This window comes from Podarcis melisellensis, assembly GCF_964234715.1.
Source record: "Podarcis melisellensis genome assembly, chromosome: 11".
NCBI lineage: Eukaryota > Metazoa > Chordata > Lepidosauria > Squamata > Lacertidae > Podarcis > Podarcis melisellensis.
In genome coordinates, this window is record NC_138543.1 from 49,056,571 (window position 1) to 49,081,299 (window position 24,729).

General features: G+C 46.7%; 1 protein-coding gene across 3 annotated transcripts; it reads left to right on the forward strand.

Annotated features, from left to right (window-relative positions):
• The first annotated feature begins 303 nt into the window (after positions 1-303).
• Positions 304-23,971, forward strand: FECH (ferrochelatase). Of its 3 annotated transcripts, none has more exons than XM_081929903.1 (11): positions 304-547; positions 3,949-4,066; positions 5,719-5,838; positions 7,372-7,520; positions 11,119-11,253; positions 12,510-12,616; positions 13,184-13,282; positions 14,517-14,624; positions 15,082-15,246; positions 17,358-17,417; positions 20,625-23,971. In XM_081929903.1, the coding sequence occupies exons 1-11, from the start codon at positions 484-486 to the stop codon at positions 20,757-20,759; spliced, it is 1,260 nt and encodes a 419-aa protein (XP_081786029.1). In that variant the 5' UTR covers positions 304-483; the 3' UTR covers positions 20,760-23,971. The 3 variants fall into 3 exon arrangements, with proteins under 3 accessions (XP_081786029.1, XP_081786030.1, XP_081786031.1); XM_081929904.1 differs by having other exon boundaries at positions 3,955-4,066; XM_081929905.1 differs by lacking the exon at positions 304-547 and adding an exon at positions 860-1,162.
• Positions 23,972-24,729: the final 758 nt, after the last annotated feature.

A 24,729-nucleotide genomic window follows, 5' to 3' on the forward strand; every position in this document is an offset into this window, starting at 1 on the left:
TCCAAAAAACCTTTTAAAAAAGAGTTAGGGGTCAGTGGCGTAGCGTGGGGGGGTGCAGGGGGGCCAGCCGCACCGGGCGCAACATCTGGGGGGTAGGGTTAGGGGGCGCAAATTACTTGCCTTGCCCCGGGTGCTGACAACCCACGCTACGCCACTGTTAGGGGCTTTCCCAGTCCCATCCTAGCGCAAAGCGCCGACTCCCTCCGTCCCCGCACATGACTCGCCTTGCAGACTGTGGGAAGGGCGGAGAAGGAGGCGCCGCCTTCCGCCCCTTTTTGCGCACAAAGGGCTTTTCGCCTTTTCTCTCTGGCCGCCCCGCCCCTCTGGCTGGCTTGTCACAGCCCAGGCGAGCAAAAAGTGCTTCTGGAGAGATTAAAACAAACCCGCCAGTGTGGGCGAGACTCCCAGGGAAGGCATGCCACAAAGCAGCTCAGTTAACTGGAGGAAGGAACTGTGGCGCTCGGGCTGCTGCACAGTAACGGAATGCATTTAGTTAACACAAACATGGCTGCTGCCTTCAGAGCTGCAAACCGAGCCTTGTACCCATGTAAGTGAACAAACCGGCTGCATCTTTCTCCAAAGGGTCGTTGCAATGCCTATTTCCTCCCCCCCCCTCTTCCTTACTAAGAGGATTCTCCCCACCGCGCAGAGGGGGAATGGGAGAGCACCTTTTAACTGGGCTTTGCTGGGTGCCTGGAGAGGGAGAAAGGAGGCTATTGCATTTTCCTTTCCCCGGCGTGGCGGGAGATGCGCTTTTGTTGCGGAGGTCGATCTCCGGGGGTCACTGGAGGGGTGGGGGGTGGGAAAGAGAGAAACGGCGTTATGCAAGCAGCATGTTGCAGAGGGCTCTGTCCGGCGTCTCTCTTATATAAGGACTTCTATCAAATGCATTGCTTTTTTATTTTGTTAAAGTGACAGCACTGAAAACTGCTTTCTCGCAATCCTGTGCAACTTTTTACGCGGAATCAGGGTAAACAAACCGGGCAAAAGAATTGTTCTTTTTTTAATTATAGAAAAGGGTTTTCAGCACGCCTTGCATAAATCAGCAAAGCAAGGCTAGTACTGTACTTGAGCGGAAAGGGAGCTATTATTTTTTAAAATTAAAAATCCACGCCCACCTGAGACCCGCAGAATGCACGCGCGGACTATCTAGCCCTCCCAGGTAAGGCTAAAGTGCGCGCGGTTGGTTTTGTGCAAGCGATCGTCGGTTTGGGTGCGAAAACGAAAGGGGATCCGTGTCGCTGACGCCGAGAGCTTGTTACACAACGTGGCCGCCGGAGAGGAGAGTTTGCGTAAAGGGCTTAGCACCACCTCTGGAGAGCTTTGCATCCGGCGTGAAGCATCAGGGAAACGGAGAGTTCGAAAAGTGCAAACTGCAGGAAGTTTGTTGTTCTGCTTGGAACCGTTTTACTTTTGGATGGGTTTAAGTTTAAATTAAATAATTGCAACTGTTTTAATCTGGTGGGTTTTTTTTTTAAATAGCTGTATTTTATGGTGCTGTAACCCATCCAGGGAACCTTAGGGTGAAGGAACAAATACTGTGGAATGAATATTGTCAACATTTTAAGAAACCAAAGAGATCTGCAGTTTTTGCTGACCTGCCTCTCAGCTAGATGTTGCAAGGCTCGTTTTTAAATATGGAATTTGTGGGTTTTCTCCCTCCCCCACTAGGTATAATCTTTTCCTTTCAGGGAAAACTCAGGTGGTGAATGTCAAAAGAATTGTAGCATGTTTGGAAGCCTCCAAGTTTTCAGAACAAAAAATATAAATAAAAAGTTGGGAGGGGAAACCAAAGCAGCCAATCTAACCCCTATAATTGAATGATTATCGCTATTACATTTGAAGGCTAGAACTGATCACAGTCTCTCATGTCCACAACGTGTGGTGAATGGGCGCTGATGAAAAGTTTCTACCAAAACCAGTGTTTGAAACTAGGCGCTTTTTGCAGAAGGGAATTTCATTAGTGTGAGCAGTTTCTGAGCTCTGGGCTCAATACTGTGACTAAGATTTCAGATTAAAACTGTAGTGTGGAAGGAAAGGAGGACCTTTTCTTGCCTCCCCACTTCCAGCTACTCTCTGAAGACTGGAGAAGAGACCCTCTTGACAATATTAGGGGGGTGGGCAGGGGAAGGACTAGACCATGTGAAAAATGAACATAATATTTTAGCTGCAATTCACTCATTTTCAGCTTTGTATTAGTGCGCCTAGACATTCCATTGTTGTGCCCGTAACCTAGGTTTAAGGTGCCCTTTAGCTCCTAGCTTTTGTATCTCAGTTTCTAACACTGACCAAAACACAAAATGTTGAAAGTGTGATACTGAATTATGAAGGTTAGTACAGTGGTACCTCTGGATGAGAACGGTATCCGGTCCGGAGCCCCGTTCGCATCCAGAAGCGAACGCAATCTGCGTGAGTTGGGATTTGCCACTTCTGCGCATGTGCGTGACGTCATTTTGACCGTCTGCGCATGTGCGAGCGGCGGAATCTGGAAGTAACACGCTCCGCTACTTCCAGGTCACCGCAGCGCGCAACCCGAAAATACTGATCCCGAAGCTGCTTCAACCCAAGGTATGAGTGTATTGCCAGCTTTACAAGTGAAGGTGCGCAGTTTGCACTCTTGTTATCAGCTGTGAAGTTGGTTCCCCCCCTTCCCCAAGCTCTAGACCAGGGGTCGGCAACCTAAGGCCCATGGGCCACAAGCTTCCCATGGGGTTCGTTTAACTGACTTATGGATCCCTGCCACTCGTTCGGCTCCTGTGTGCTGCACTAAACCAGCGTGGAGCAGAGCGGAGGCTGCCTTCCGCAACACTAGTCGGCTTCCCATTGGCTGCAGGAAGCTCCTGCAGCCAATGGATAGCTGCGCATGCCTCTTCTGCACCAGAAGGAGCGCTGGAAATAGTGTTTGTGCACGCATGCACTCCGGCCCATTGCGGAGTCTGCGAGACTGTGAACCAGCCCAGGCCACAAAAACTTTGCCTATCCCTGCTCTAGACAAGTCAACTGCCCACAAATGCAGCCCTTGTTGTTTTATAGGCAAATTTGAGAAGATCCATAATAGAGAAGCTCCGTTTGGGGGCGTCAAGTTTTGTCCTTGAACAAGGGACCATATTACAACAGATGACTAAAGTATGCCCATTGTGCAGGCATCACTAAGTGGGTAGGCGGAATTGCGGAGACAGAAAAAAACCACAAGAGAAGCTCTAGAAATGGCCCTAGAAATATTCTTAAATTTAATAACTGTAGAGTCAAATATAGGTAAAGGTAAAGGGACCCCTGACCATTAGGTCCAGTCATGACTGACTCTGGAGTTGCGGCGCTCATCTCGCTTTATTGGCTGAGGGAGCCAGCGTACAGCTTCCGGGTCATGAGGCCAGCATGACTAAGCCGCTTCTGGCGAACCAGAGCAGTGCACGGAAACACCGTTTACCTTCCCGCTGGAGCGGTACCTATTTATCTACTTGCACTTTGACGTGCTTTCGAACTGCTAGGTTGGCAGGAGCAGGGACCGAGCAACGGGAGCTCACTCTGTCGCACGGATTTGAACCGCCGACCTTCTGATTGGCAAGTCCTGGGCTCTGTGGTTTAACCCACAGCACCACCCGCGTCCCATAGAGTGAAATATACCAGTCCTTAATTTTTTCCTAAAGCCCTGACACCTGCTAATCGGGGGATTTTCTGTTGCGTTTATTTTCTGATTGCATTTGCATCCGTGTGTGCATTTTCGAGGAAATGCCGTAGCTCAGTGACAGAGGCCGTTTTATGCATGGAGAAAGCCCCACGGTCAGTTCTTGGAGGTCATCGTGGACTGTTCTGGGCTTGGTGGGGATGAATAATCTGACTCCGTATAAGGCAGTTTCTCATGGGTTTTGAATGAATGAAATCCGGCGTTGTAAAGAAACAAATCAAGTAATAAACTAATTGTTCTGTTTTTCCCTTGCTCTTGTCTAGTCACAGCAAGCAATGGCTGCAGTTGGGCAAGAGTCCAGCTACAAGGGAGATGTCAGTCAACAGTGACGGCAGCTGCGCAGGCCCAAAAAACCAAGCCTCAGGCCCAACCTGAAAAGAGGTAGGGAGCTGTTGCGTGGGTGGTTCATCTGCACAGGAACTGATAAAGCTCTACATATGGGTGTAGTTTAAACTGTAGAACCTCAGAGAAATTACATGCTTTTCAGTGCAAATATTGGTGGACTGCATCAACCCTACCTAGCATAGCTGACAGTCAGGCGTGAGGGAAGTTGCAGACCACCAATATTTGGAGGGCAGCTGGCTTCTCACCCCTGCGAAAAAATTTAAAAGTAATGTCAGGCTAGGGACGTGGGTGGTGCTGTGGGTTACACCACAGAGCCTAGGACTTGCCGATCAGAAGGTCGGTGGTTTGAATCCCTGCAACGCGGTGAGCTCCCGTTGCTTGGTCCCTGCTCCTGCCAACCTAGCAGTTCGAAAGCACGTCAAAGTGCAAGTAGATAAATAGGTACCACTCCGGCGGGAAGGGAAATGGCGTTTCCGTGCGCTGCTCTGGTTTGCCAGAAGCGGCTTAGTCATGCTGGCCACATGACCCGGAAGCTGTATGCTGGCTCCCTCGGCCAATAAAGCGAGATGAGTGCCGCAACCCCAGAGTCGGCCACGACTGGACCTAATGGTCAGAGGTCTTCAATGTCAGGCTGTGCATACACTTAACAGGGAGTAAGCGCAATTGGAACACAGCGAGGTTTGCTTACAAATTAAAATGGCTAGGATTTTGGTGCCTGTTAAGCTAGTGTTACCCGTTGGCTGATGAGGAGTGAATATTAACGGCTCCCTTCAGTGCTGGATTTACGTATAAGCTAAACAAGCTATAGCTTAGGGCCCCACTCTCTTGGGGCCCCCAAAAAAATGTAAAGGGGAAAAACCTGGATGTACATTTCCAAAATATAAGATAAAAAACAAATAAAATAAAACCTACATACAGCAACAGTGTTTGGTGTTGTGTAGGCTCCTATGATGTAAGTAATTGGCCGCGCCTGCTAGCCTGCTCCCTAAAATATCACTGGTGTGCTCCTTTCTATATATAGGGTGCCTACATTCTGCTATTTATAATTATTAGTAGTTTGCATCATGTATTTACACCTGTTATTATTTCATGTTATAGCAAGTTTCTAGAGACTAGATTACGAGTCTTTGTAAATTGTGTTTCTAAAGTAACACTTGCTATTGCCAAATGCCAATGTGTTTGCATTATTAAGTTTGTTATGAATAAAAAATTCATTTTAAGTTAGTGCTTAATAATAATTTCACTATTTATATACTTCTTCTCTGGTGGCACTTATTTATTTTGCAATGTTTCTAGGCCACTTTTCAAGTGGGGAAGGGGAGAAGGCCTTTCCGAAGCAATTTGGATGTAAAATAAAATGTAAAACTTCAATATAGAGTTTCAGTAAAATAACAGTAATTTAAAACGGGTACCCATTACGATGGCTTCCAAACGTGGGTTGGACTCCATCTCCCATCATCCCAAGCCAGCATGGCCAATATCGGAGGACACAGAAGTAGCTGGGGGATGCTGGGAGTTGTAGTCCTAGCACTATGTGGCAGGCACCCTGCTGGTTACCCCCCGGTTAAAATATCTCACAGTCAGCCAAATAAGAAACAAAGAAAAAATGGAAAGTGGAAGGCAGCAGCCCTTGTTTTATTTCGAATTGATGTGTTAAACTTACCCTCCTGTTCTCTTTTTTCCTATAGGAAACCTAAAACGGGGATCTTGATGTTAAACATGGGAGGCCCAGAGACACTTGGAGACGTCCATGATTTTCTTCTTAGGCTTTTCCTCGACAGAGACCTGATGACTCTTCCGGTCCAAAAGTAAGGCTTAGTGCTTTGGTCTGCCAGAAGTCGTGCTGAGTTGCTTGCTGTTTTAGGAGGTTTAGGGACTCTTTCTTTCTCTTTCTTTCTTTCTTTCTTTCTTTCTTTCTTTCTTTCTACGCCTGGCTTTCTTTCTTCATGGTTTCAAAAAATGTATACACCATTTGATTGTTGTTTAAAAACACACACCCTTAAAGCAATTCATGAAGAGAGCAAAGCAATAAAATAACCGGCAAAAGCAGTTAAAAACACCTACCGTATTTTTCCCTCTATAGGACGCACCTTGTTTTAGAGGGGGAGAACAAGAGAAAAAAAATTCTCCCCTCTCTGCTCAGCGCCCCTTCAGTGACTCTCCTGGCTTCAGTGATAGGAACCTGAAGCCTCCGGAGTTCCCGCTGCGCTCTGCAGGCTTCAGGCTTCAGGTGGCTATCCCTGAAGCCTGGAGAGCGAGGGGTCGGTGCACACTGACCCCTCCCCCTCTCCAGGCTTCAGAGAAAGAAACGCAAAGCCTCCAGAGCGCGGAGAGAGCGCTCCCTCTGTGCTTTGGAGGCTTCGCGTTGCTATCGCTGAAGCCAAGGAGCCTGCATTCACTCCATAGGATGCACACACATTTCCCCTTAATTTTTGGAGGGGGAAAAGTGCGTCCTATAGATCGAAAAATACGGTACTTAGAACATTTGTAAAATAATTAGCAATAAGCTAAAAGCAGATTAAAACACACCTCAATCTGAGCAGGCCTTTGGTCAGGAAGGGTGATGGTTGACTTCCCTGCCTTGATTGGAATTTTCATTCGCTGGCTTAAATGTGATGCAGGTAAATGGAAAGTATTTGACACCTTGTGTGGTGTTGCATGTGTCTGGTAACATTGAAATGGTGCCTTTAGTTCCTGCAAATGGCTGGCTTGCAGTTCCATACCATGCCAGCCAGTCTGGTTTCCAGGTGTGCTAACATGTGCATAGCTGCTGGTGGCTCAATCTGAAATCTGTGTCCAGGGCAGCTGTCTACCAGCTCAACCTTGTACACAGGCTGAGACCCTACCTGCCCATGGACTGTCTCGCCAGAGTGGTGCATGCTATGGTTATCTCCCGCTTGGACTACTGCAATGCGCTCTGTGTGGGGCTACCTTTGAAGGTGACCCAGAAACTACAACTAATCCAGAATGCGGCAGCTAGACTGGTCTCCACCCCCATCATTCTGCCCAAACACTGAGGTCCAGTGCCGAGGGCCTTGTGGCGGTTCCCTCACTGCGAGAAGTGAGGTCTACAGGGAACCAGGCAGAGGGCCTTTTCGGTAGTGGTGCCCGCTCTGTGGAACACCCTCCCATCAGATGTGAAAAAAATAATCAACTGTCAGACTTTTAGAAGACATCTGAAGGCGGCCCTCTTTAGGCAAGCTTTTAATATTTGACGAATCATTGTATTTTAATATTCTGCTGGAAGCCGCTGATGGAAAAAAAAACCTTTTTTATGATGGTGAGCAGGACGGAGGTAAAGTGAGATCGCTATCACTAACAGCCGTCTCTTGACATTTCAGTAAGCTGGCGCCTTTTATTGCCAAGCGACGGACGCCCAAAATCCAGGAACAGTATAGTCGGATTGGTGGAGGGTCTCCTATTAAGAAATGGACTGCTACGCAAGGAGAAGGCATGGTGAAGCTGTTGGATGAAATGTCTCCTCACTCTGGTATGTGAGTCCTTCCTTTAGGCATGTCCTGCAAATACTTTTTTTAAAAAAAACCTCTGTGCATATTTGTATGGCGCACAGCCAAGAAAAATGTTCTTGTCCGAGTGGTGCATGTGAAAAAATCCATGTACAGTGGTACCTCGGAAGTCAAACCCCTTGTGACTCAAACGTTTTGGCTCCCGAACGCCACAAACCTGGAAGTGCCGTGTTCCGGTTTGCGAACGTTCTTTGGCACCTGAACTTCTGACGTGGGTTCCATGGCATCCGCTTGGCTGCAGGAGCCTTGGTTTCGGAACATTTTGGAAGTTGGACGGACTTCTGGAACGGATTCCGTTTGACTTCCGAGGTACGACTGTCGTGTCCTAAAATGCAAGAAGCGCAGTTACAGGGAACCAGGCAGGAGAACCTTCTCAGAAATGGCACCCTCCCTGTGGAATGACCCCCCATCAGATGTCAAGGAAATAAACAACTATACAGCCTTTGTGGAAGACAGGAGTGCCTGGCGTGCTCTGGTCCATGGGGTCACAAAGAGTCGGACCCGACTAAACAACAACAACACGGCCTTTAGAAGAAATCTGAATGCAGCACTGTATAGGGAAGTTGTTTAATGTTTTATTTTTATATATGTAGGAAGCTGCTCAACTCAGATGGGCAGGGTACTGCTACTAACAACAACAAAAACAACAACAGTTATAACCAGAGGCAAAGCCCTAGGGAATGTTGGGATACTGCCGGGGAGACGGGGGTATCAGGCAGGCCCCCAGCTCGCTCCAGTCACTGGCCGGCAGCTGGGCGATCACCAGTCTCCCTTGGAACAGCATCAAACAGCGACACGAGCCTCAGATACGTTTAGAGACTCGGCACGCTCTATCAGCAGAGTGAATAAATCTTCACACAACAGAAGTGGCGGGCAGAGAAATGTGTAAGCATATTTACAGCATTTATTCAGCATAGTTCAGGAACAAAGGAAAAAACATGTCTGCTTCCCTATGTGTCCAGCAAAAAGCAATATACAAAACTGAAGTTCCCAGCAAGTGCTGGAAGTAAACAGGCATGTGACACACAACAGTCATGCCTGTTCCCTTTTAAGGTGGAACGGAACTATATCCTAACAGGGAAGAGCTGTAGCTCAGTGGTAGAGCATCTCCTTTGCAGGCCAAAGGTCGCAGGTTCAATCCCCAGCAGCTCCAGGTCGGGCTGGGAATGTCCCCTGCATAAAACCTCAGAGAGCTGCTGCCAGTCCGTATTGACAGTACTGAGCTAGATGAAGCAGTGCTTTGCCCGGTAAACGCAGAAGGCACCTGCCTAATCCGCAGAGCTAACAAATTCCGCAGTATAGTTGCTGCGTTAAGCGGCCCGTTTCATGGCAAACATCCAACGGATGTTGTGAGGAGCAGTGAGTGATGCTTCTCAAAGAAAGAGTAGGGTGTAGCACGGCCAGAACGCTGCCTGTTCATGTTTGAACCAGCTCCAACAAGTCCCCCTGGCCGCTGATACTGAACACAAGCAGATCCGAGTGTGGCTCGCCGTTCCCACCGAAACCGTTACTCCTTCCTTATCATCCAGTGTGAACTCAGGGGAGGAACCTTGCAAGTGTTGGGTGGGGCCGATGACAGTTGCTCGACTTGAGGGCGCCGGGGGTTGTCTGGCAAAATGAGAACCTTATCAGACACTCTCTAAATGGTCCATTTGTCAGGCACCCAAATAACCAGAGTTCTATGAGAGATGGAACAGGTTGAACCAAGTTGCAACTGCACCTGAATTCTCCCCATCGGCAGACCCAGACGCAGGTGTGCTTAGTTACCATGCATTGCCTGTCCATCTCTTGACCCGGTGATGTGTCAATCAGCCATTCTGGATCAAAGCCACCAGGCGGAACTTTGGTATCCACAAGCACGACGCTTTTAAAAGAAACCTGCTAGCGTGGGACACAAGATTGATGTGCGTTGCACAGCAATTGCACGTGCGAACTGCGGTAATTAGACTAGCGCATGTAGATCGTGTTCTTGACACAAGTAAGCACACTGCAAAAGATCTGAAGGCTAGTCTCCAACACTCCCTCGCCTTGTCAGGCAAGTCAGTAGCTTTTTGCTTTTTTTTTTTTTTAAAGTAAAATTAGTGTGTTTAAAAGGGCTGGAGAATTGGGAGCATTAAGTTAATGGTTTAGGGAGCCTTATCTGCTCCTGTCAGACCTCATCACTCCCTCTGATTTTACAGCCTGGTTTCCCCAGTGAAAGCCGCCCTGCCTTTTATCTATTTGTACATCCTTTGCATCTTAACTTTCACTCCTATTATGTCAGGCAGGCCTCTTCTACCATGGCTGCAGGCTACTGTTTTTTTGCTAGATAAGTCCAAAGCAGGTAGGAAAGGGGAACAACACTTCTTGGAAGCATGCTGAAGTCTGTGACTCCGACATGATGGAAGTCTTTGCTTCCTTGGAGTTCTGTTTAAAATGGTTAGTTTGTCTATTTTCTCCTTTCCAGCTGTCAAGGTTTCCTATTGGGCAAAATACAGTGGTACCTCGGGTTACATACGCTTCAGGTTACAGACTCCGCTAACCCAGAAATAGTTAAGAACTTCAGGATGAGAAACCCGGAAATAGTTAAGAACTTCAGGATGCTTCAGGATGAGAACAGAAATTGTGCTCTGGCGGCCGCGGGAGGCCCCATTAGCTAAAGTGGTGCTTCAGATTAAGAACAGTTTCAGGTTAAGAACGGATCTCCAGAACGAATTAAGTACTTAACCCAAGGTACCACTGTACCAATTTAATGGGTCATTGGGAGTTGCTATGATGTTTGCCCAAAGTGCTCCTGTTCTATTAAAAAGATGTGCAAACCAGCTGGGTCCCCCCCCCCCCAGTTTGAGGATTTAGGTCACACACAAACCCTCTAGTGTAAGTTCGAAACTCCCATTGTTCTAGGTGCATTTTGCAACAGCGGATTTCGTTAGCAGTTTCTGAGCTCTGGGTGCAGTACTGCACCTAAGATTTCAGACTAAAACTGCAGTGTGGAAGGAAAGGAGGACTTTTTCCTGCCTCCCCACTTCCAGCTACTCTCTGAAGACTGGAGAAGAGACCCTCTTAAGAATATTAGGGGGCTGTGCAGGGGAAGGACTAGACCATGTAAAAAATGAACATAATATTTTAGCTGCAATTCATTCATTTTCAGCTTTGTATTCTTGGTATTTTTTAAAAAAGGCATTCCGTTGTATCACCCATAACCTCGGTTTAAGGTGCAGTTTAGCTCCTAGCTTGCATATCTCAGTTTCTAATGCTGTTGTAAATATACCACCCAGAGAGCCTTTCAGAATTGTTGAGTTGGAAGGGACCCCGAGGGTCATCTAGTCCAGCCCCCTCTTTATTGTTTTTAAAAATATTAATAAGGAAGAAAAGCCACTTCTGCAACTGGAAGGCACAGGCAATGTTTACACCAGTTTTTTTCACCAACCTGGTGCCCACCAAATGTTTTTACTACAACTCACATCAACATGTGTGATCCAAAACATCTGGCGGGGGCCAGGGTAGCGAAAGGCTGCCTCACATAATATTTGGATCACGTTGCTCCACAGAATAAGGTGACCAGCTGTTTTCTGTTTCCAGCGCCGCACAAGTACTACATCGGATTCCGCTATGTCCACCCTCTGACGGAGGAAGCCATTGAAGAGATGGAGGAGGATGGTATTGAACGGGCTGTTGCTTTCACACAGTACCCACAGTACAGCTGCTCCACCACAGGTGAGCTCTTACCTGGAGTACAGAATCAATGCCCGGCCTCCAAAGGCAGGCCTTGGTCTAATCCAGGGGCCAGTTCTGGGAATCTGCTTGTTCTATGTCTCAGCAAGAATCAGCTGTCAACTTTCAGATTTGAAAATAAGGGATCAGCAGCCTCGAAAATAAGGGATCAGCAGCCTCACCTGTCCTGGGGACAGTCTACGGGATATCTAACAATCTGGGATAGTAGCAGGAAACGGCTCTGGAATAAGGGAATTTCCCGCAAAAAAAGGGAAGGTTGACAGCTATGGCAAGAATACGCAAGGCAGTATTAAAATAGATAGTCTTCCTCTAGCTCAGGTCAGGTGCTAGCATCTAGGCTTGCTAGAACCCCAACACAGGTTCTCCAGGAGTTTTCCCCCAACGCTACCTCGAGTTGCCTGGGATTGGACCTTCTGCATGCCAAACAAGTTCTCTGCCACTTGAGCTCTACTTGGGCAGGAGCAGCAGCAATACTGTACAGGCTTCTCCTTTGGCTCATTGCACAATTCATGCTGGTCTTGCTTTATGTGAAAGTGAGGTGGCGGCTATGTCAGCAAGCAGCCAGGCAGGTATGCTTTTACTTAGATGTGGACGTGCAGCAGAAAATGGTATTCAAAACTTGATTTTTAAAAAATGGTTTAGAACCACTGAATATCAGTTTCTGAGGAACAATAGGCAGGGGAAATGTGGAACCTGCTTAGCTGTGCCACAGCCCAAAAATTATTAGCTGGTGGTAACGTGGAGGTGACCTTTTTCACTGGTACCACCCGTGTTGTGGACTGCTCTCCCAGCTGAAATACGAGAGGCCCCATCAGTATTGGCATTCCGCCGGCTCTTGAAGACATGTTTCATTACATGCGCTCTCCCCCGAACCTCTTCTCTTAACTTGTTAATGCTGAGGCCTTGTTTTATCACTCACTTTAATTGTGTGTGTCTGTTTCAGTGTTTTGTTGGAATTGCCTTGTGTATTTTAACGTGTGCTTACATTTTCTGGTAGCTGTCTTTATACTTGGGCAGTGCAATTTCAGTAACAGTAATAATTAACAAGAATAATATGTCCTTTTTGAGCAGTGTATCTTCCTGGCGACACCAGCCTGAGGGACTAAATGGACCTTGGGTCTGATCTAGCAGGGAACTCGTCCTTCGCAGAGTCTCTGTATCCCCTCCTTCCTTCCCACATCTTGCCTTTTCTGCTCTTTTTGCCTTTCTGATGGGCTCATTGGTTTTGTCCCCTTCAGGGAGCAGCTTAAACGCTATTTATCGCTACTATGACAAAAAGGGGGATAAGCCAAAGATGAAGTGGAGCACGATTGACAGGTGGCCAACGCACCCCCTTCTCATTCAGGTACGGAATTATTGGTGGGACCCAAAGCGAGGAGCAGCGGAAACCAGCCAGGTTTGCCAAAGTGCCAAGCGCCTGTTGTGTCTGTGGGGGCAGGATGCAGGACGGTGTTTCTCCAACTCGGGTCTCCAGCTGCTGTCGGACTACAACTCCCATCATCCCTAGCCAGCAGGATGATGGGAGTTGTAGTCCAACAACAGCCGGGGACCCCAGGTTGGGAGAAACACTTGATAGGATCTCTCTGATGTGCCGTGAGAACATAGGTTCCTCAAGGAGCATGAGGCTGTACTTGTGAAACAGATAGATAGTTGAATAGGTGAGGGTTCTTAACTTGGAGCCTTTTACCATATTTTATAATCGTTTTTTGTTTTATTCCTATGTTAAAATGCTTAATAGTTAGTACATGCCTAGAAAGGTTCGAAGAAAATCTTGGTGCAACATAGGATATTATTATGATTATGATTATTTAAAAATGCATTCAAATTCTCAACTGTGCTTGAGGATCACTGTCATGATTTGGGAGGCTGATATTTGGACTTGTGTTTTATTTCTCCAACTTTTGCTTTTCAGTGCTTTGCAGACCACATCCAGAAGGAACTGGACTTATTTCCGCCCGACAAAAGGAAAGATGTAGTTATCCTGTTCTCCGCTCACTCTCTGCCAATGTCTGTGAGTAACAGCAATCCATTTCCAAAGCTGCAAAATATTTTCTTAGAGGGGCGATTTAAAAAAAAATCCTTGTTTGTATGATCTAATGATCCATTCGCCAGTTTGCCTGTCCTTGCACAAGACCTGCTCCCTGCCTTGCAGGCCTTTTCCCACCTGGTCGGGGAGGGTGGAGCCTGGACTGACTCCAGCTACAAAAGCTGAGGCTGCTTTATTTTAGATCTTGTGATTTATATGGAAGTTGTTCGGCTTGGTTGTGCATTTTAAAATGTTTTATTTATTGTTCATGACTACTTTTGCTATGTTGTGGTTATGTATTTTTTTCTCATGTTGTAAGCCACCTTCAGCATGGTTTGAACTGCGGAAAGGCGGCACACAAATAAAATTATGTCTGTCTGTAGAGTGTCAGAAATACTGGGTTCTTCCTCGTATCATTCTCCTGCGCCACACAGGGATTTTTGTGATCTGTGAAAATTTGGTGCCATCTAGTGGTTTCTCTTTAGCACCAAAAATAAGTTGCAATACCTCAGGTCTGAATTAGGCTGTCTGGGGTTTGAAGGCACAAATGTCGCTTCAGTGGAAGAACAACCCACTAGAAATTATTTTTAAAAATATCCCTTGATAACATATTGCATCTGTTTGAAATGCCTTGTGCCTTGTATTAAACTACGGTTGGCTCCCGAACGCCACAAACGCAGAAGTGAGTGTTCTGGTTTGTGAACTATTTTTGGAAGCCGAACTGTCCGATGTGGCTTCCAGTTGGCTGCAGGAGCTTCCATGCTTCGGTTTCTGAATGTTTTGGAAGTCAAATGGACTTTCGGAATGGACTTTATGTCCCTAGGAAGTGGAATGAATTGCTGAACCTCTCTGTCAAGTGTAGCTCTGTAAGGAGAATTAGGGTCTTCTAGCGATACTCAGCACCCTTGACAAAACTCCATTTCTCGGGATTCCTTGCAGGAAGCCATGACTGTTTAAAGTGGCGTGATACTACTTTAAACGTATACAGTGCAGACAGGGGCCATAATTTATCGGGTATAAGAAACAATTGGTTCTAAGCTTAGGCTGGAGCTGCATCTGATGGGACTCCTTATGAGTAAGGGGAACCCTTTAACTGGCATGTGTTGCTGCAAAGTGTGGACTAATTGCAGTGGTGTGATAGTGTAGGGGGAGCATTTGTAGTGTTTTGTTTTAACCCCGATTGAGCTGTTTTAGCTAACTTGCCCTTTCTGTCCCATAGGTAGTTAATCGTGGCGATCCGTACCCACAAGAGGTGGGAGCAACCGTTCAGAGGGTTATGGAGAAACTCAACTACTCCAACCCGTATAGGCTGGTGTGGCAGTCCAAGGTACATTTTTATTTCATTTATTGACATCATTGGCATACTGTCCAGTGAAAGCCCGAAGAACAGTTAGCAATAAGCTTGTTCAGCTGTCGGAATTGGCCTGTGAGAGTAGATCCTGATAAGGTTCTGACCCACAAAGCTTAAAAGTGTCCCCACGCCTGCTTAAAAATGTGGTGTATATATTGAATCACAACTTAATACAGTGGGTACCTCGGGTTAAGATCTTAATTCGTTTTGGAGGTCCGTTCTTAACCTGAAACTGATCTTAACCTGAGGTACCACTTTAGCTAATGGGGCCTCCCGCTGCCACGTGATTTCTGTTCTCATCCTGAAGCAAAGTTCTTAACCCAAGGTACTATTTCTGTATTAGCAGAGTCTGTAACCTGAAGTGTCTGTAACCTGAGGTACCACTGTAATGTAATGTCTCTCTCTCTCTGTGTGTGTGTCTCCTTTACCCTAGGTTGGTCCTATGCCTTGGCTGGGTCCTCAGACGGATGAGACGATCAAAGGGCTTTGCCAAAGGGGAAAGAAGAATATTTTGCTGGTTCCAATAGCATTTACTAGCGACCACATAGAAACGCTCTACGAACTGGACATTGAATACGCGCAAGTCTTAGCCAGTGAGGTAAACTGTTCTGCTTTCATTGTCATTCTGCACAGTTGTAGGCTGAAGGCTTTAAGCCTGCTTAAAAGAAAGCAGATCCCTTTATAAACATAGAGTCATAGAATTGTAGAGTTGGAAGGGACCCTTTGCAGGAACATCAACTACAGCATCCATGACAGATGGCCATCCAGCCTCTGCTTAAAAAACCTCCAAGGAAGGAGATTCCACAACCTCTGGAGGGAGATGGTTCAACTGTCCCAACAGCTCTCACTGTCAAAAGTTTTTCCTGATACTTAGTCAAGAAATCTCCTTTCTTGTAGCATGATGCTTATTTCTTGTGTAACCATGTTTAAAAAGGGGCTGTAGGTTTTGTTTCCAGAGGGCAGCTGCGTTTATCTGCTGGCAGCAAAAACAGCAGATAATCTATGTGGCGCCTTAAAAACTTAACAGATTTCATTGTGGCACAAGCTTTCGTGGATTACACTCCACTTTCATCAGCTGCCTGCATGAAGTATTATTGTGATTTAAAGACAGGTAGGTAGGTAGGTTCTAAGGGACGCGGGTGGTGCTGTGGGTTAAACCACAGAGCCTAGGACTTCCCGATCAGAAGGTTGGAGGTTCGAATCCCCACAATGGGGTGAGCTCCTTTTGCTCGGTTGCAGCTCCTGCCCACCTAGCAGTTTGAAAGCACGTCAAAGTGCAAGTAGATAAATAGGTACCGCTCCGGTGGGAAGGTAAACGGCATTTCCATGTGCTGCTCTGGTTCGCCAGAAGCTGCTTAGTCATGCTGGCCACATGACCCGGAAGCTGTACGCCGGCTCCCTCGGCCAATAAAGCGAGATGAGCGCTGCAACTCCAGAGTCGGTCACGACTGGACCTATTGGTCAGGGGTCCCTTTACCTTTACCTAGGTAGGTTCTGCGATTCTGTGTTGGCACCCTTCACCCTTCAAGTTCCCCTGCCAGGGCCTGTTGGCTTTTGCAGTACAAAACATTTGAAGGCACCAGGATGGCAAAGGTTGGTGTAGAATAATCCCTCGCCCCCAACCGTGTTTCAGTCTGTACCTGTAATTCAAGATGGCATTTCTGATGTAGTCCATGAAAGTTCATTAGAAATTTATTCGACTTTAAGGTGCCACCATACTTGGTTATATTTTACGTATTGTCTGTTTACAGCCCAACTTTTCAGCCCTGAGATTTTGCCCTCATTTGTGGAAGTATTTCTATCTGATTGAATGTCAGGCTGGTATACAGCGATGTGTATATAATTAATGCCTAAAACACTTAGGTGGACACCAGGCGTTCAGGGCTCTATATATGTAAACAAGAACCTTGAATGCGGTGTGGTAGTGTATGTCTCAACAACAATTAGAACACAACACCAAGGAACTAGACATTAAAGTCGAAAGGCTCTGTGTGTGTTCAGTGTTTTCTCCTCCTCTCTGTTAGCGGATGACACAGTCCAGGATTTAGGTTATTTCCTCTTGAGAGGGACAGGATGGAAGCAGCTACATGTGACATAGCAGGTTGGCTGTGATGGTTAAAATGACCACCAATAGAAGCAGCCCTTTTCACTGCTGTGCTGTTGGTTGGACGCAAGAACTAAATATCAGTGCAGTTTGCAAATAGAAAATAATATTGGGGTAAAAATCTGGGGGTTTGGGTAGCAGAAAAGAGTTGGTGTAAGTGGATTGGTTTGAGGTTTTATTTGTGGGGGAGGGGGGGATGACCACTTCCCCAGTCCCTTGGCAATCCGACAGTGTGTTTGCAGATTTTTCCTAAGTGGTTTCCAGGGTGCTGGAGGGACATGGGACTATAGCAGCAGCGGGGAATCCATGGCCCTCCAGATGTTGCTGAACTACAACACCCATCTTCCCTGGCTGTTGGCCAGCCTGGCTGAGGTTGATGGGAACCAGGAGTTTCACATCATCCGGGGGTGCCATAGGCTTGCCATAACTGGACTGCAGGAAAGTTCCTGTACTGCTCTAGTAAAGTATGAACTGGGCTTAATTCTGCCTCATTAATTCCCATTGCTCTCTGCATCATCCTTGAAACAAGGGCTTTGTCTGAGGGCTATGGACTTAGTGAGATGATACCACGTGTTAAACCATTTGCTCCCTCTCTTCTTCTCCAGTGTGGAGTCGAAAACATCCGAAGAGCAGAATCCCTTAATGGAAACCCATTGTTTGCCAAGGTAATTCCACCCCTTTTGAGTTTCTCCAGTCTCCTAGTTAGGGATGGCAGACATGATTCCCATCCTTGTCAATTTTACAGGGGTTCAGCTTTTTTTCTACCGCTCCTGTTAAGTAAGAGGAAGGGATGTAGCTCAGTGGTACAGCATCTGCTTTGCATGCACACAGATGGAGCAAGGTTGAAAGCAAACTATTGTATTGGTAATAATAATAATAATAATAATAATAATAATAATAATAATAATAATAATTTATTATTTATACCCTGCCCATCTGGCTGGGCCCCCCCAGCCACTCTCGGCGGCTTCCATAGAAACCAGGAAACACTAAAATATCATACATTAAAAACTTCCCTGAACAGGGCTGCCTTAAGATGTTTTCTGAATGTCAAGTAGTTGTTTATCGTTTTGACATCTGATGGGAGGGCGTTCCACAGGGCGGGCGCCACTACCGAAAAGGCCCTCTGCCTGGTTCCCTGTAGCTTTGCTTCTCGCAATGAGGGAACCGCCAAAAGGCCCTCGGCACTGGACCTCAGCGTCCGGGCAGAACGATGGGGGTGGAGACGCTCCTTCAGGTATACTGGGCCGAGGCCGTTTAGGGCTTTAAAGGTCAACACCAACACTTTGAATTGTGCTCGGAAACGTACTGGGAGCCAATGTAGGTCTTTCAAGACCGGTGTTATGTGGTCTCGGCGGCCGCCCCCAGTCATCAGTCTAGCTGCCGCATTCTGGATTAGCTGTAGTTTCCGAGTCACCTTCAAAGGTAGCCCCACGTAGAGCGCATTGCAGTAGTCCAAGCGGGAGATAACTAGAGCCTGCACTACTCTGGCGAGACAGTCTGCGGGCAGGTAGGGTCTCAGCCTGCGTACCAGGTGGAGTTGGTAGACAGCTGCCCTGGATACAGAATTGACCTGTGCCTCCATGGACAGCTGTGAGTCCAAAATGACTCCCAGGCTACGCACCTGGTCCTTCAGGGGCACAGTTACCCTATTCAGGACCAGGGAGTCCTCCACACCAGCCCGCCCCCTGTCCCCCAAAAACAGTACTTCTGTCTTGTCAGGATTCAGCCTCAATCCATTAGCCGCCATCCATCCTCCAACCGCCTCCAGGCACTCACACAGGACCTTCACCGCCTTCACTGGTTCTGATTTGAAAGAGAGGTAGAGCTGGGTATCATCTGCATATTGATGGACACCCAGTCCAAACCCCCTGATGATCTCTCCCAGCGGCTTCATATAGATGTTAAAAAGCATGGGGGAGAGGACGGAACCCTGAGGTACCCCACAAGTGAGGGCCCAAGGGTCTGAACACTCATCCCCCACCACCACTTTCTGAACACGGCCCAGGAGGAAGGAGCGAAATCACTGTATAACAGTGCCCCCAGCTCCCAACCACTCTAGACGGTCCAGAAGGATGTTATGGTCGATTGTATCAAAGGCCGCTGAGAGATCCAGCAGAACTAGGAAACAACTCTCATCTTTGTCCCTAGCTCGCCGGAGATCATCAACCAGTGCGACCAAGGCACTGGTAGAACATGTATACCTGAAGGAGCTTCTCCACCCCCATCATTCAGCCCGGACACTGAGGTCCAGTGCCGAGGGCCTTCTGGTGGTTCCCTCACTGCGAGAAGTGAGGTTACAGGGAACCAGACAGAGGGCCTTCTTGGTAGTGGCGCCCACCCTGTGGAACACCTTCCCTTCAGTTGTGAAGGAAATAAGCAGCTATCTTATCTTTAAAAGACATCTGAAGGCAGCCCTGTTTAGGGAAGTTTTTAATATTTAACGCTGTACTGTTTTTAACACTTGATTGGGAGCCGCCAGTGTGGCTGGGGAAACTCAGCCAGATGGGCAGGATATAAATAAATTATTATTATTATTATTATTATTATTATTATTATTATTTGAATTCGTCCCTCACAGCTCAGTAATGTCTACACTGGCTGGCAGCAGTGCTCTAGGGTTTTGTATGGGGCCATTCTGGGCCTTACCTGGACATGCCTAGGATTGAACCTGCAACCTTCTGCATGCAATGCAGTTGCACCAGCACTGATCTCTTGTTCAGGTGTGGAGAAATTATTGGACTGGGTTTTCTAGTTCGGCAGAATGATCCTGACTCCTGCGGAGATAGGGAGGAGGATTAGGATGGGACAAAGGAGTGGCTTTGCTAGGAAACCCCCCCCCCCAAGTCCACCTATGGAAAGTTCCACAGTATAGTTGTGTCCAACCATCAGTGCTTGGAGACAGCAAATTCAAAGCTCCCCTAACTGGGATGTGAATAGGTGCTAGGGGAGGCCAGATGTACAGTTGCAATCAGAATAATTCAACCCCCGTTGCAAATCAGGTTTATTATCAAAATTGACAGACTTTCAGCTGTTTTGCAATAAGCAAATCAAAAGCAGTTGAAACTTCAGATGCTTCAAGTGGTTTCCCCAAGTTCAGCTGAAAACGCAATAATAGTGAGACTGGAGAAGCCAACATAAGTTGCACTTTCAGCTGAATTTGGGAAACCACTTGAATATTTCCGATTGCCACTGTATTAGATATTTAATATTCTTCCTTCCTCACGTTTGTGAGTTCAGCAGAGTTCCATCCCTTTGCAGCTGAGAAGGGAAGCTTAGTTTTAGCCTTTTAGTTTAAGTAATCCAGGATGCTTTAAGGCAGTCTGGAATTTCCTGGTATTTCCACCTTTTCTACTCCTTAAAATAATAATTACACAGATAGCCTTGTAAAAGATAAAAAATAACATTTACTAACTCAGGATACTTGCTGAAGAGCAACAGATGCAGCAACTTGATTCCGGCAGGCTTAAAGAGGGTCTCCTCTGTGGGGTGTGCATGAAACAGGGCCTTCTCAGTGGTGTCATCCAGGCTGGCACCAATTTGTTCCCTTCCTGACTTCCATAACCAGTGGAACCAGTGCCACCCAAGCATTTAATTAATAAATGCCCAAGATACTCAATGGTCTATTGAAACACACCTGGAAAATCTTGTGAAGGGAATTTTCCGTATCATACATTTTTAATCTCAATTTGGCCTTTGATACTCCCTTGCATCAATAAACCCAGCTTGCAACAACAACAACAATAATAACAATGTACATAAATTGTAAGATCACCGACTTGCACTTACCTTTTTGTTGGAAGCCTAATGTTTGTGGTTCTTGTCCTTCGTTTTTTTAAAAAAACATTTTATATTATTTTACTTCTTTTCAGGCCCTCGCAGACTTGGTCTCTTCCCATCTCAAGTCGAACGAAATGTGCTCCAAGCAGTTAACCCTCAGTTGCCCGCTTTGCGTGAATCCCACTTGCCGAAAGACAAAATCGTTCTTTACCAGTCAGGAGCTGTGATGCCCATTTGCAGTGGGTTCACCTGACACAGAGTATAACCCTGCGGATCCTGCCCTGTGCGCCCGTTTACACTGCTTTCTTTTGCCCCGCTCAGGGCCGCTTCAGATGGGACGATTAGCCTCCCTGTGTGTGCTAAGAAGGGTCCCAAATGGGGTTTGCACTGGTCTGAAGGAGGGGTGAATCTGAAATCTATTTATGTTTATTTTTTGTTTCTATGGAGGGATCTTGCGTTGGAAGGGAAGTAACATTTCAAAGGGTTTCATCCTGCCGGGGTTGCTGAGAACACACTTGTCTTCCTATAAAGGCATTCAGGGGACTCTTAGCAAGCTTGGCACTAGGCACTGAAAAATGAGCAAAACTTCTGATACTTATGAGCTGCATATATACTGGAGTAGGGTTCAGCTGTGATGTTGAATAATAGCAACTGGCTCGATTTCAGCTTGCAGGGACTGGTTGCTGTCCAGGTTAGTTTAATCACTTCTAAAAGAACTACTCCAAGGATCTTGACCTGAGAGTTACAACATAGATCTCTTAATATGTACTTGTCATAAAAATAGCATTTTAAAAATTGTTGCATGTAGGATAATACTTTTCCCCCCTATGTGGTGTGTTTTGTTTTTTCACACTTGGAACTCTGCAACTAACCACACTGACCATCACACTGCTGATACTGGTTTGTTTCAAATCAACTGACACCTTTTTTAATGCATGTATTTGTTTTTTTTAAAAAATGAAGTTTTTTTTCTTTTTGTGGGGGTTCGTTCTCCCCCCCCAAAAAATGCAGAATTGATTCTGCACCAGCCCAGCAGCTTTCAGTTCCTTTGACAGCAGAGTTATCTAAATTGAATGGACGTGCGATTTCGGTGGTCTCGGTGGCAGCGTCTGCCCAATAAGCCAAAGATCAAGAACTTGTGCCCCTTCAGATGTTGCTTGACTCCCACTCCCATCAGCCCCAGACAGTATGGTCCAATGGTCAGGGATGATGGGAATTGCAGTCCAACAACATTATGAGGGCCAGAGAATCTCCATCCCTACAAACCGCCCAGATCCTTGGTCTCATAAGCCTTCCTGAACTTTCAGGCCTGCCATTCAGGCTTGTCCCTTGGCGCCCAGTCAGGTAAACAAACCACCTTAGCTTGACATACATGGTTTGTTTCTCTGTAAGGAGCCAGGATTCATTAAGCCAGCAACGAAGTTTGGGTTGTTAGGGACAAACCAACCGCGATCCCTCGTTCTGACATTGCACCAAGGTGTGGCATCTGGCTGGTCCACAATATGACATATTAAGCCAGGGTTCTCAGCTTATCATCATGGTCAAACTTGGCCTTTGTACGAAGGGAAAGCTTTTATTTTTTCCCTTGGAAAGCATAACCTGTCAAGAAATCGCCGTGGCTTGGGGCGGGGGGAAGCTCCATTGAGACAGCATTGATTGTGTGTGTATTGTGGTTCAACGAGTACAAATGTCTCTTCATAACTTCTGGATGAGACTCTGGGAAGCGCTGCATCCATATAACAGCTTGGACCTGAGGAGTGACTCCTCTTTTCTGGCCCAGGAACCACATTCAGCCTTGGCCAATCCTTTGGGGTCTGCATATCAGCAGTGGGTGTGGCCAGCCACCCACTCTAGCTGGAAGACAGGTAAGGCACACAGGCCCCCTGATCTGTGAAGATGAGCTGAGATGTGGGGATTATCACACCACATCATACATTCTATGATTTATTTTTGCTGCTGCCAAATCAAATTCATAGGTGGTTGTTGGAGCGTAAAACATTACTGGGAGGGGGCGGTTCTTGATCAGGCCTCCAAAATGGGGGCTAGCCACCCCCATCCCAGCTCCTATAAGCTGAGGCTAGTTTCAGCTGGAGACCTTCAGTAATCAAGTTGTGCAGGCAATGTTTTTATATTTATGTGCATAAGCACTGATGGTTGTGCAGTTCTACACACAAAAGGTGCAGAGTGTGTGCAAATCAATGGGAAATTCTGCGCTTTGCTCAATATGGGTAATTGCCAACTGACGTCGGAGAATGTGTGAATCGATCAGTGGTGTCTTTTTACATTGCTCAGTTAATACACATAACTTGTGTGCAAATTTTGTATGCCACTTGGGGAATTATTCTAGGGGAGAATGTGAATGTTACCTGGTGAGCATTGTCCGTTTTGCATATTCTCCACGGCTGTGCTATGCTTGGTACCTATGTGATCTGGACATGGTAAAATAAAAATCCACCATTGATGACCTGTGCATATTCTGCACACCTCTGGTTATGTGTACAGCCATTGGCGTTCGCAAACCTACATTTCTGAACCTGTGTTAACTGCAATGTGTGCGCACGTCTCATTGGAATGGATGTTGTACCCTTGCAAATTGCCTGGCTGATGCTTCTGAACTGGAACAGTCAAGAAATTCAGTCTCTATTTCCAACAGCCTCTTACTTTTAGATCATTCCAGTTCTGGGAGATTGTTAACAAGCGACATGTCGGATCTGGTGAATGTTGCCATTTATTGGTAGGTCTTAAGCTGTGAGGAGGGTTTCCAGTGGGAAATTTTAGAAATGTGCGTCAGAAGTACTTGTTTGTTCTTGACACGGTAAAATTATGGAACTAAGAATGACACCTGGGCACTTACTTGCTTAATAGCAAAGTTTTGATGCTTCCTGGGAAATGTCAGCTTTGTCTGAAATGCCTTCGGGATCTCTTAAGAATTGCCAGTAAATGTAAAACATTCACCAGACTGTTGACACTTACCCACAGCAGGTGCCGTTTGTCCTCCAATGGTAACTGCTCTACTCCAGAAGCTGCCCTGTTGAATGTAGACTATTGTGAGAAGGGAGTGCCCTTCCCATTTCCCTCCGTTGCTCCTGTGTGAGGAGCCTTGTCTCTTTTAAACCAGCGTCCTTGTCTTCACGGAGAGCTTCCTTCTCTTTGAACAAGCGGGAATATGAGGCCGTTCTTCAGAGCTGCGTTATAGATCTGCTTATCGCTTTCTAGCTGTCAAGCCACTGTGGTTTTCGTGGTATTTCTATGGATGCAAATTGATCTGGATTTAATTCATGTTGTCAATTAAACTCCAAATGATCTATTAGAGCGTTTTTTTCTTTTTCAAATGGTGGTGAACACGCGAGACTGCTGGTGGCAAGCTTCGACTGCTGGTTCTTGGCAGGCAGAAGATTATAAATTTCCTTGAGTCAAATAAATAAAATGTTGGACTCTCTTTTCTCTCTCTCTCTGTTGTTGTTTTTTTAAGGGTAAGTATGGATAGGGTAAGGATGCAGGTGGCGCTGTGGGTTAAACCACAGAGCCTAGGATTTGCTCATCAGAAGGTTGGTGGTTCGAATCCCTGTGACGGGGTGAGCTCCCGTTGCTCGGTCCCTGCTCCTGTCAAGCTAGCAGTTCGGAAGCACGTCAAAGTGCAAGTAGATAAATAGGTACCACTCCGGTGGGAAGGTAAACGGCGTTTCCGTGCGCTGCTCTTCGCCAGAAGCGGCTTAAGTCATGCTGGCCACATGACCCGGAAGCTGTACACTGGCTCCCTCGGCCAGTAAAGCAAGATGAGCATCGGAACCCCAGAGTCGGCCACGACTGGACCTAATGGTCAGGGGTCCCTTTGCCTTTTATGGATAGGGTGAGGAAGTATGTTTTATGCTGTGGGATACGATTAGGAAACTAATCCTGCTCCCACATCAGTAACTAGTTTTGCTTTAGAACCAGGATGGGAAAACGCTGCCTCTCCCAGATGTTTGACTTCAACTCCCATTATATGCTCTCCAGGCCTTAGGAAGAAACGGGATGAAGGGTGACTGAAACCCACAAATCAACCCACCAGCCTAATCTTGTTCATAGTTGCCACAGCCCATACCTGTAAGCCTGGAATGCTCTCCCGAGACACACAGATGCCAACCATGTCGTAACTGTAGACATGAGCAAGCTTTGGTTCTGGGTGGTGGGAATTTTTATGTCTATAGGATGATA